General features: G+C 35.0%; 1 protein-coding gene across 6 annotated transcripts in view; it reads right to left on the minus strand.

The window, feature by feature from the left end:
* ntrk2a (neurotrophic tyrosine kinase, receptor, type 2a) overlaps positions 1-13,439 on the minus strand; it is a 231,548-nt gene that overhangs the window by 169,067 nt on the left and 49,042 nt on the right. For 3 of the 6 annotated variants that reach the window (XM_062025863.1, XM_062025864.1, XM_062025862.1), the window contains 7 exons: positions 12,386-12,518; positions 12,192-12,263; positions 8,285-8,533; positions 8,120-8,146; positions 6,157-6,168; positions 2,554-2,591; positions 2,280-2,379 (listed from right to left, as the gene is read on the minus strand). In XM_062025863.1, coding sequence (XP_061881847.1) covers positions 2,280-2,379; positions 2,554-2,591; positions 6,157-6,168; positions 8,120-8,146; positions 8,285-8,533; positions 12,192-12,263; positions 12,386-12,518 — 631 coding nt within the window. The remainder of the gene's footprint in view (positions 1-2,279; positions 2,380-2,553; positions 2,592-6,156; positions 6,169-8,119; positions 8,147-8,284; positions 8,534-12,191; positions 12,264-12,385; positions 12,519-13,439) is intronic. The other 3 variants (XM_062025866.1, XM_062025867.1, XM_062025865.1) reach the window with 3 other exon arrangements.

Below are 13,439 nucleotides of genomic sequence, written 5' to 3' on the forward strand. Positions count from 1 at the left end.
TAAGTCGCAGTTTTTTTCATAGTTTGGCCGGGGGTGTGACTTATACTCAGGAGCGACTTATGTGTGAAATTATTAACACATTACCGTAAAATATCAAATAATATTATTTAGCTCATTCACGTAAGAGACTAGACGTATAAGATTTCATGGGATTTAGCGATTAGGAGTGACAGATTGTTTGGTAAACGTATAGCATGTTCTATATGTTATAGTTATTTGAATGACTCTTACCATAATATGTTACGTTAACATACCAGGCACATTCTCAGTTGGTTATTTATGCCTCATATAACGTACACTTATTCAGCCTGTTGTTCACTATTCTTTATTTATTTTAAATTGCCTTTCAAATGTCTATTCTTGGTGTTGGGTTTTATCAAATAAATGTCCCCAAAAAATGCGACTTATACTCCAGTGCGACTTATATGTTTTTTTCCTTCTTTATTATGCATTTTCGGCCGGTGCGACTTATACTCCGGAGCGACTTATAGTCCGAAAAATACGGTAAGTGTTAATATGAAAACATAAATAAACAAATTTCACTTCCGATATTACAGTCTTGAGTATTGGTCGATAACGATATTGATCCGATACAATATCAACACTAATCACACATACTTACATTATTTATATTTTTTAATGGGGGAATGTTAGTAAAGGGTTTATCAAGTTAAATTACTCAGAGATCAATGGTAGGAAAAACACAAACCTATTTATTAGTACCGTATTTTTCGGACTATAAGTCGCAGTTTTTTTTCATAGTTTGGCCGGGGGTGCGACTTATACTCTGGAGCGACTTATGTGTGAAATTAACACATTACCGCAAAATATCAAATAATATTATTTAGCTCATTCACGTAAGAGACTAGACGTATAAGATTTCATGGGATTTAGCGATTAGGAGTGACAGATTGTTTGGTAAACGTATAGCATGTTCTATATGTTATAGTTAGAATGAAATATGTTACGTTAACATACCAGGCACGTTCTCAGTTAGTTATTTATGTGTCATATAACGCAGTGGTCCCCAACCACCGGTTGGTACCGGGCCGCATAAGAAATTAAAAAATATATATATATACACTACCGTTCAAAAGTTTGGGGTCACATTGAAATGTCCTTATTTTTGAAGGAAAAGCACTGTACTTTTCAATGAAGATAACTTTAAACTAGTCTTAACTTTAAAGAAATACACTCTATACATTGCTAATGTGGTAAATGACTATTTTTCAGCTGCAAATGTCTGGTTTTTGGTGCAATATCTACATAGGTGTATAGAGGCCCATTTCCAGCAACTATCACTCCAGTGTTCTAATGGTACAATGCGTTTGCTCATTGGCTCAGAAGGCTAATTGATGATTAGAAAACCCTTGTGCAATCATGTTCACACATCTGAAAACAGTTTAGCTCGTTACAGAAGCTACAAAACTGACCTTCTTTTGAGCAGATTGAGTTTCTGGAGCATCACATTTGTGGGGTCAATTAAACGCTCAAAATGGCCAGAAAAAGACAGTCTATTCTTGTTCTTAGAAATGAAGGCTATTCCACAAAATTGTTTGGGTGACCCCAAACTTTTGAACAGTAGTATATATATATATATTTTTATTTTTTATTTTTTTATTTTTATTTTTATTTATTTATTTTTTTTTTTTTTAATTATTTTATTAAATCAACATAAAAAAACACTATACATTATATATCAATATAGATCAATACAGTCTGCAGGGATACAGTCCGTAAGCACACATGATTGTATTTCTTTATGGAAAAAAAAAAAAATAATAAATAAATAAACTATAAAAAATAAAAAAATATTCTTCTACATTTTGATCTACTCTTGTCTTGCTCTATATATTGTACAGTATTTTGTATTTTCTATAGTGTTTTGTATATTGTACAGGATTGCTTATTATTTTTATTGGATAGTAGTCTGTTTATTTCAATTCCTAATTTTATCTTTATTACCTCTTGTGTAATTTATTTGTATCCCATATTTGTTCCCACTACTAAGTTGGAGTCCTTAATCTCGTTATATGCAAATATAATGACAATAAAGTCCATTCTATTCTATTCTATTCTATTCTAATGTTTAGGAAGATGATTTGCGCAACTTTAAAGGCATATTTTCAAACTGTGAATTGTTCATCTGCGTGCTCATTAAACTTAAGAGGCTCCACTGTACACGTGAGTGTCAAACTGTGGAAAGATTCCGTCTTCATGAATCCATCCATAATCCCGGGTGAAATGATTCCATCCTTTCGTCTCGAGCGCACTCTTACCTTTGATGCCGAACTTGGAGTTCCCGCCGAACTTGAGGATCACCAACATGAGCAGGATACCGGAGAAGGCGACGGCGGCGATGCCCACCACGACGTACACCTGCAAGGATGTGATAAAACGCCATTGAAGTCACATCGGCCGCCAACAAGGCGAGAGCTCCACGGATAAGATCTTTCTTTTTGTCAAGTGGACGGGGGCTGAACTGAATGTTGATTATGTCCGCTGGAAATTGATGGAGGTCATGGGGGGAAGGAAGCGGACATGGGGACTTACAGCGACTGTGTCCTCTGGTGGGTTTGCAGTCGGCCCATCTGTGGATGCAGAAACAAATAAGGAGTCATAAAGACTCATGCAGTATGCAATGTATACATTTACAAACATTATCTGGGCTGCAACAATTACTCCAATATATCGATTAATACGATTTCAAAAAATATATATATATTCTGTTGCTTGGATTAATCGTTCGAGTGTAATTAATAACAATTTATAAAATCTAGAGTGCTGGGAACTTTAAATACATGGACATAGTTTCCAAATGGCCGCTGCAATAGAGTGCACATGAGAACCGTGGTGTGTACACTGCAAAAACTGAAATCTAAGATTAAATATCTCAAATAAGGGTGATATTTGCTTATTTTCTGTCTGATAAGATAATTCTTCTCACTAAGCAGATTTTATGTTAGAGTCTTTTACTTGTTTTAAGGGTTTTGGTCCTAAATGATCTCAGTAAGATATTACAGCTTGTTGCTGAGATTTGATGACCTATATTGAGTAAAACATGCTTGAAACTAGAATATCAACTGATGCAAAGCTGTGTCATCAACACTCACAAGTATAAAACTACTTTTTTAAAGTAATCATTTCTTATTTCAAGCATGAAAAAAAAATCATGACTTTGACTCAATTGTGTCTCATAATTAAAACAGATGACAGCCAAATGGACTTTGCTGTTTTATTTTCAATGAAACAATAGAAAAGATGTACTAATTTAGTAGTACATTTGGCACAGTACAGTAAACTGACTTAATATTTAAATATTTAACATGTGGCTGTATATATACGCACTAATTGACTGAAAGAGCACGCACTTGGCGCGATGATGTCATGTTGTCGATGGAAAAATGCATTTTTAGACCATATGATTTGCCTGAGCGGCTAGGAGACCCCAAGAGTAACAAGCGGTTGCCTTTCCATTAAGAAAAATAAATTAGTTTTTAGTATAAGTTTGTTGGTTTCAAGAAATGTAATATCATTATGTCAAGATAATGGCACTAGCATTTACTTAATTTAAGAATATTTTTCAACATATTGAGCAAAAAGGTCTCTTTTTTTTTCTACCAAGAAAAGTGCACTTGTTATTAGTAAAAATATACTTATTTTAAGGTATTTTTGGGTTCATTGGAGTTAGCTAATTTGACTTGTTTTGGAAAGTCTTGACAAGCCAAATTTTCTTGTTCTATTGGCAGATAATTTTGCTTAGTTCAAGTAAAATACCCCTCATTTTTGTATTTTTTTTCCTTGTTTTTGAACACTGACTTTCTGCAGTGTAGGTGCCGTGATCATTTTGGTAGCAAATAAGGGAGAGTACTTTTTTTTAAATTTTCAATCATTATTGTTAATGCACACATGTTAAAAGTGCAATGTTGATGATGTGCGTTCTTTAGAAAAAAATTATGAAGGTTATGGCAAGCAGAAAAATCTTTATTGAAACTATTTTGCCTAAAATATGCATTAGGGTACAAAATGTATTGTAACAAATTTGTCGATAGAGTACTCGACTAAAATATTCGATAGCTGCAGCCCTAAACAAATAATGCTCGGATGCAATGTACCTCGACAACACGGAAGCCTATACACATTTTAAAATGTACGTATTACATTTGATTCTATATTCTAAATATATTTCATTACATGTACCGTATTTTTCGGACTATAAGTAGCAGTTTTTTTCATAGTTTGGCCGGCGGTGCGACTTATACTCAGGAGCGATTTATGTGTGAAATTATTAACACATTACCGTAAAATATCAATAATATTATTTAGCTCATTCACGTAAGAGACTAGACGTATAAGATTTCATGGGATTTAGCGATTAGGGGTGACAGATTGTTTGGTAAACGTATAGCATGTTCTATATGTTATAGTTATTTGAATGACTCTTACCATAATATGTTACGTTAACATACCAGGCACGTTCTCAGTTGGTTATTTATGAGTCATATAAAGTACTTATTCAGCCTGTTGTTCACTATTCTTTATGTATTTTAAATTGCCTTTCAAATGTCTATTCTTGGTGTTGGGTTTTATCAAATAAATTTCCCCAAAAAATGCGACTTATACTCCAGTGCGACTTATATATGTTTTTTTCCTTCTTTATTATGCATTTTCGGACGGTGCGACTTATACTCCGGAGCGACTTATACGCCGAAAAATACGGTATTTCTTTTTTTTAAACAATTTTAAACACAATAATCATTGCATAATCTATCTCCATATTGGAGCAGAAGAATGAACAGGTTTTTAAAAGGAAAGTAATATTTTATCTGAGTCTGTAAATTAGTTTGCTTATTGATGATTTTTGTTTGTTTTTGTATTGTGTCGTTATATTTATATAGTAATTATTATTCTGTGACTGTAAATTGTTTGCTTGTTTTCTTATTGATGCTTTTATTTGTTTCTGTATTTGTGTACCGTATTTTCCGCACTATAAGGCGCACCGGATTATAAGGCGCACCGTCAATGAATGGCCTATTTTAAAACTTTGTTCATATATAAGGCGCACCGCATTATAAGGCGCATAGAATAGACGCTACAGTAGAGGCTGGGGTTGCGAGACCTGTTGTGGCTCAATATTGGTCCATAATTAAGGCACACCGGATTATAAGGCGCACTGTCAGCTTTTGAGAAAATTGGAGGTTTTAGGTGCGCCTTATAGTGCGGAAAATACGGTAGTGATAATTATATGTTTTTACTTGTAATTGTATTGAGTTTGTGGACCCCAGGAAGACTAGTGGGTTGTTGTGGCAACCAGCTAATGGGGATCCTTAATAAAAAAAATCAAATCAAATCATATTGCTAGACATTATCCATTATTTTCTCTCCCTTTTGAAATATGGTGACATTTTAACACAGGAAGTGAACCAACTACACTACCATTCAAAAGTTTGGGGTCACATTGAAATGTCCTTATTTTTGAAGGAAAAGCACTGTACTTTTCAATGAAGATAACTTTAAAATAGTCTTAACTTTAAAGAAATACACTCTATACATTGCTAATGTGGTAAATGACTATTCTAGCTGCAAATGTCTGGTTTTTGGTGCAATATCTACATAGGTGTATAGAGGCCCATTTCCAGAAACTATCACTCCAGTGTTCTAATGGTACAATGTGTTTGCTCATTGGCTCAGAAGGCTAATTGATGATTAGAAAACCCTTGTGCAATCATGTTCACACATCTGAAAACAGTTTAGCTCGTTACAGAAGCTACAAAACTGACCTTCCTTTGAGCAGATTGAGTTTCTGGAGCATCACATTTGTGGGGTCAATTAAACGCTCAAAATGGCCAGAAAAAGAGAACTTTCATCTGAAACTCGACAGTCTATTCTTGTTCTTAGAAATGAAGGCTATTCCACAAAATTGTTTGGGTGACCCCAAACTTTTGAACGGTACTGTATATCTAGTTGCCGGGTCCGATTCAACATCTCCCTGCTCCTTTTCAGACATGCTGAATTTTAATGTGATTTATTAAAGCATGTGCAAAGGAAATTAATCCATTATCATATTTTTAAATCAATCGAACATTATTATCTTAAGGCAAAATAAAGTGTTCAGTCTACTAATAAAGCTTAACCGAAAAAACATAATAGCGGTACCTATGGGGGAGTCTGCAGCCAAGAGAAGGTGGTGTTAACAAGCGGCGAGAGAGAAAGAGAGAGAGAAAGACAAATTAGACTGCAAAAAAGTCACCATTTTTCTTTGACATGCATCTTACAAATCATAGCACCATCATGCATAATGTCTGAGCTCCATAAATGAACTGAACCCACAGAAACACAACGCCACCTTGTACTGACATGCAAACACAACAACATCAGGGTTCGACAATTATGCAGGAAAGGCTAGTGTAATCCTAGCTGCAAGAAGGTGTAAATATGCAACGCAACCTCAGCAACTTGTGAGACAAAAACAGGGAGAGAGGCGTTCTAACTTGCAATTACTGATGAAGACAAACATGAGACATTTAAACATGGACAACAAATATTGTACTAAACGAAAATAAAAAAAAATTTTTTTTTGAGGGGGGACATTTAAAAACGTGAAAAAACAAGGTAAAAGGTGTAAAACTGCAAGAATAAATTAGAACTTTTGTTCTTAATAAATAAGTAACTTTGAGGAAAAAAGACAACAATGATTTCAAGGAAAAGTTGTCCTATTATGAAATAACAAGGTTACAGTTTTAAGGTTACAAGTCATATTTTTCACTTAAAAATTTAATTCTATAACTTTTTTCGAGTAAAATTGTTGTTGTTTCTCCTTACAGTATTATTTTATTCTTGAATACCCCGTAAATAATTATTTTCTCAGAATGTTTATTTTAATTGTTGTAAGAACAAATTCTTACAATATTACAACTATGTTCTTGTAAATTTACACGTTTTTTCTCATAATGTTACAACTTAATTGTAAAAAGTCTTAAAAAAAATTTGGGGGGGGAGAAATTACCTCTTGTGATTTTTTTTTTCCACCCCATAAAAGGTTATTTTTATGTTTTTTCTTATAATATTAATAACGCTTTATTACTAAATAACAGAGATGTCGATAAATGCTTTAAAATGTAATATCAGAAATTATCGGTATCAGTTGTTTTATAATCGGTATTGTTTTTTGTTTTTTTGTTTTTTTATTAAATCAACATAAAAAAACACAAGATACACTTACAATTAGTACACCAACCCAAAAAACCTCCGTCCCCGATTTACACTCATTCACACAAAAGGGTTGTTTCTTTCTGTTATTAATATTTCTGGTTCCTACATTATATATCAATATAGATCAATACAGTCTGCAAGGGATACAGTCCGTAAGCACACATGATTGTGCGTGCTGCTGGTCCACTAATAGTACTAACCTTTAACAGTTAATTTTACTCATTTTCATTCATTACTAGTTTCTATGTAACTGTTTTTATATATTTTTTAATATTTTTAATTTATTTATCTTATTTTATTTTATAATTTTTTTAAAAAGGTCTTATCTTCACCATACCTGGTTGTCCAAATTAGGCATAATAATGTGTTAATTCCACAACTGTATATATCTGTATCGGTTGATATCGGTATCGGTTGATATCGGTATCTGTAATTAAGAGTTGGACAATATCGGAATATCGGATATCGGCAAAAAGCCATTATCGGACATCCCTACGAAATAACTTTTTTTTTCCTAATATGGGCTAGAAAAACTTTTTTTCCCTCATATTTTACATTTTTATCATCGTAAAATTAAAGATTTTTGTCAAAATATTCCAACCATGTTCATGTAAAATATTCTAGTGACATATGAGTTTTTTCTTAAAACATTACAACTTTATTCTTGTCAAACTATTTTCTTAAAATTACATTTTGTAATTAAAATAAATTGTAATTACTCGCAATTATTTTTCTTATCTTTCCTTTTCCATTTTCTAACCACATACAATTACTAAAAAGTTGTTTCGCACAATATTTTGACTCCATGCTCTATCTAGTGTTATTTATGTTGGGTTTTTGTGTGACCTGATACTCCTATGCACTGGCAGACATTGATATTTAATCAAAGGACGTAGAATTTACTCACCGTAGTAGTATGATTCTTTCTCCGTTCCTTCACACAAAACAATAATAGATACAAAATAATTTATTTGTATAGTTTGTCTTTAAATTCCATGAACACTTATTGGCAAAAACAACAAGAACACGTTTGATTTGTGCAGAATTGTGTGACATTTTGTGCCATATTGACCTGTAAAGTGTGACTCCTCACCGTCCCAGGGTCTGTGCATGAAGTGGGCCTCTAGGTGCTTCTGGTCTGTTCCATATTTGTTTTTGGCCACAAGCGTGTAGAGGCCGTTGTTGAGGTGCGTAGGACTGTCCAGTTGCAGACAACCGTGATACTCTCGCTCGGTGACGTCGTGGATCAGGGTCTTGATGAACTTGCCCTCAGTCACTGCTTTGTCATTCAGAAACCACTGGATCTCAGGTTCCGGGTTGCCTGGGACATACATGAAAGACTCTCAGTCTTGCATCACTTACATACACTGCAAAAACTGAAATCTAAGTAAGATTGAGTATCTCAAATAAGGGTGATATTTGCTTATTTTCTGTCTGATAAGATAATTCTTCTCACTAAGCAGATTTTATGTTAGCGTCTTTTACTTGTTTTAAGGGTTCTGGTCCTAAATGATCTCAGTAAGATATTACAGCTCGTTGCTAAGATTTTATGACCAATATTGAGTAAAACATGCTTGAAACTAAAATATCAACAGTTGCAAAGCTGCGTCATCAACACTCACAAGTATAAAACTACTTTTTCAAAGTAATAATTTCTTATTTCAAGCATGAAAAAAAAAAATCATGATTTTGACAAAATTGTGTCTCATAATTAAAACAGATGACAGCCAAATGGAGTTTGCTGTTTTATTTTCAATGAAACAATAGAAAACACGTACTCATATAGTAGTACAGTTGGCACAGTACAGTAAACTGACAGTTAATATTTAAACATTTAACATGTGACATTTCTAACAATTTTGAACAGAAATAGTTCATGCACATTTAGGTAAATTCTTCAAAATTACAATTTAAAAAAATGTTGGCCGGGGGTCGGGCTGTATATATGCGCACTAATTGACTGAAAGAGCACGCACTTGGCGCGATGATGTCATGTTGTCGATGGAAAAATGCATTTTTAGACCATATGAATTGCCTGAGCGGCTAGGAGACCCCGAGAGTAACAAGCGGTTGCCTTGTTGCCTTTCCATTAAGAACAATAAATTAGTTTTTAGTATAAGTTTGCTGGTTTCAAGAAATGTAATGCGGAGCGCATATCATTATGTCAAGATAATGGCACTAGCATTCACTTCATTTAAGACTATTTTTCAACATATTGAGCAAAAAGGTCTCTTTTTTTTCTACCAAGAAAAGTGCACTTGTTATTAGTGAGAATATACTTATTTTAAGGTATTTTTGGGTCCATTGAGGTTAGCTAATTTTACTTGTTTTGGAAAGTCTTGACAAGCCAAATTTTCTTGTTCTATTGGCAGATCATTTTGTTTATTTCAAATAAAATACCCCTAATGTTTGTTTGTTTTTTTCTTGTTTTTGAACACTGACTTTTTTGCAGTGTACTTTATTGGTCGGTTACGAGTCGAGTACAGAAACGTAACCTTGCACAGAAAATACCATGAGGGAAATCCGTTTGCCCAACATGTCATGTAGTACAGTGGTCCCCAACCTTTTTGTAGCCGCGGACCGGTCAACGCTTGAAAATTTGTTCCACGGACCGGGAGGGGTGGGGGGTGTTTTTTTGTTTTTGTTTTTTTTCATAAAGAAATACAATCATGTGTGCTTACGGACTGTATCCCTGCAGACTGTATTGATCTATATTGATATATAATCTATATATTGGGTTTTTTATGTTGATTTAATAAAAAAAATTAAAAAATAAAAACATTTATTTTTATTTTTTTAATTATTTTTTTTATTTTTTTTTTATTTCTTGTGCGGCCCCGGTACCAGTCGGTCTGCAGACCGGTACGTTGGGGACCACTGATTTAGTATATGTTGGGCAAAGAAGTTCCTCTCCAGTCCTATATGTCGCTGTAATGCACATTAATGCCATACAAATAGCAAGCCTATATTCACCTGAGTTTCATCAGCTGGATCTGATTGGTCACTGCCCTACTTTACTCCAAAGCGAACACAACTTTAATGAGTACATGTTGGAATTCATGTTTCCCTCCAATGAACCTCGGCTTCCCTAGTGCCAGCAGCACTCATGCAGCCTCAGACAAAGACACTGCCACCATATTTGACTTGTACGCAAAATACATTCCCCCTGGTACTCACTTGAGTTCCCAAATATTTAGACAACCAAGTGTCGACCCATTTTCATTGGCTAGTGAATCTATAAAGCGCGACTAGCTGTACACTGACTACTCTAAGGTATAGTATTGTCCCTCGACAAGACACGCCGTCATAAAGATGCTTGCTGAAATTTGAGGGGTGTACTCACTTTTATCAAATACGGTAGTTTCTGCGTAAACTTGCAAAAAAAATCTACATGTAACAGATTGTTCTGTGGCCCATGGAAGTTTTGTGGAACGTGTTGCAGTAGGAAGTGGATTTACATGGCCCCATTCATCGCGGTTTACCTGAGACATGTAACGTGACGAATTAGAGGGGTGCACTATCGACTTTAGCTGCCGGATGGCAGTAGAGTTTTTTCATGCTTGAAGTAAGAAATTATTACTTTAAAAAAGTAGTTTTATACTTGTGAGTGTCAAGACTTGGTCCTTGGGGTTTGTTTTTCCGGAAGGCAACGGAAAGTTGGCGCGGGCAAGACGTGAATGTGAGTACATGATTTTATTTAACACTATCAAAAAAGAACAAACGAAAGGCGCGCACAATGGCGGAGGTACAAAACTTGGCTAATGAAAACAAAATATAACATACATCAATAAACGTGGACGCATGTGGGAAAAGTGCAATATATTTATCTGTACAGTAATCTATTTATTTATTTATATATATTTATATATATTTATTTAGTTTATATATATATATTTATATATTATTTACATATATTTATTTATTTATTCATATATGCACCTTATTGCTTTTTTATCCTGCACTACCATGAGTTTATGTAACGAAATGTTGTTCTTATCTGTGCTGTAAAGTTCAAATTTGAATGACAATAAAAAGGAAGTCTAAGTCTAAGTCTAAAAGACTTGCACAAAGGCAAAAAACTATAAACATGAAACAAAAACTTACTTGGCATGGGACTGTGAACATGGCATGAAGCAGAGTGATAACGTGTGATGTCGCCAGACAGACTAACTGAAAACAATGGACTTAAATAATACAGACATGATTGACAACAGGTGTGTGAGACCGAACGTGAAAACAGGTGCAACTAATCGGTCGTCATGGTGACAAAACAAGAGTGCACAAATAGTCCAAAAACAAAACCGAACATAACTAAAACAAAACATGATCACAGACATGACAGTGAGTGTTGATGACACAGCTTTGCATCAGTTGATATTCTAGTTTCAAGCATGTTTTACTCAATATAGGTCATAAAATCTCAGCAACAAGCTGTAATATCTTACTGAGATAATTTAATAGATTAATAATAGATTTTATTTGTAAAAAGCACTTTATATTGAGTAAACAATCTCAAAGTGCTACAGTGTATAAAAAATATGCATATGTCTAAAAACAAAGGCTTTCTTAAGAAGAAGGGCTTTTAAGCCTTTTTTAAAAGCATCCACAGTCTGTGGTGCCCTCAGGTGGTCAGGGAGAGCGTTCCACAGACTGGGAGCGGCGGAGCAGAAAGCCCGGTCTTATACAATTTAGGACCAAAACCCTTAAAACAAGTAAAACACTCTAACATAAAATCTGCTTAGTGAGAAGAATAATCTTATCAGACAGAAAACAAGCAAATATCACCCTTATTTGAGATATTTAATCTTACTTAGATTTGAAGTAATTATCAGAACGCTGGTGGAGAGTAGATCTAAACTGCTATAGAGCTGGACACGGACTACTCTCGAATCCATCCGAGTCTAGTTCCTATTGCACTGTCCCTTGAGAAGACGTACAGTCATAAAGATGCTTAGTCAACCATCAAATGTTCATCTTACCTGCGACACTAAAGGGAATGCACCAGTGGTGGTCGTTGACGGCGTCACTCAGTTTGGTGATATTTGGAGGGACTGAGGAGATAAAAGGAAAAAAAAAAGTTAACACAAGAAATGAAACAGAAAGCCTGTCCTTTTCCAACTCCGCCTGGAAGCCTTTGATCTAATTGGATTGAGCACATAGGGCGAAAACGTACATAGAATGTCCAACACTACAGAGGACTCCTGCTCGCCGACTATGTTCTCTGTCGTGCAACTGATCCTGCTGTTATGGTCCAACGACGACAAGTTGGACAGTCGCAGCACGGAAGTCTGACCTGACGTCTCGATCTGAGAGAAGAAGTACATTCTGTATCAGCAGCTAGATCAGGGGTCGGCAAACCCAAAATGTTGAAAGAATCATATATTGGACCAAAAATACTGTCTGGAGCTGCAAAAAAATAAAAGCATATTTGATGTTCAAACTGATAAACTTTTTTTTTTTGTGCAAATAATCATTAACTTTAGAATTTGCTGCCAGCAACACGTGACAAAGAAGTTGGGAAAGGTGGCAATAAATACTGATAAAGTTGAGGAATGCTCATCAAACACTTATTTGGTACATCCCACAGGTGAACAGGCAAATTGGGAACAGGTGGGTGCCATGATTGGGTATAAAAGTAGATTCCATGAAATGCTCAGTCATTCACAAACAAGGATGGGGCGAGGGTCACCACTTTGTCAACAAATGCGTGAGCAAAATGTTGAACAGTTTAAGAAAAACCTTTCTCAACCAGCTATTGCAAGGAATTTAGGGATTTCACCATCTATGCTCTGTAATATCATCAAAGGGTTCAGAGAGTCTGGAGAAATCACTGCACGTAAGCAGCTAAGCCCTGTGACCTTCGATCCCTGAGGCTGTACTGCATCAACAAGAGACATCAGTGCGTAAAGGATATCACCACATGGGCTCAGGAACACTTCAGAAACCCACTGTCAGTAACTACAGTTGGTCGCTACATCTGTAAGTGCAAGTTAAAACTCTCCTATGCAAGGCGAAAACCGTTTATCAACAACACCCAGAAACGCCGTCGCCTTCGCTGGGCCTGAGCTCATCTAAGATGGACTGATACAAAGTGGAAAAGTGTTCTGTGGTCTGACGAGTCCACATTTCAAATTGTTTTTGGAAACTGTGGACGTCGTGTCCTCCGGAACTAAAAAAAACTAAAAGCAGTCTTTTTCTCACAATGTTTTTTCTTATAAAATTGGGAA

The sequence above is a fragment of the Entelurus aequoreus genome, linkage group LG17 (genome assembly GCF_033978785.1).
Source record: "Entelurus aequoreus isolate RoL-2023_Sb linkage group LG17, RoL_Eaeq_v1.1, whole genome shotgun sequence".
In the NCBI taxonomy this organism is placed as follows: Eukaryota; Metazoa; Chordata; class Actinopteri; order Syngnathiformes; family Syngnathidae; genus Entelurus; species Entelurus aequoreus.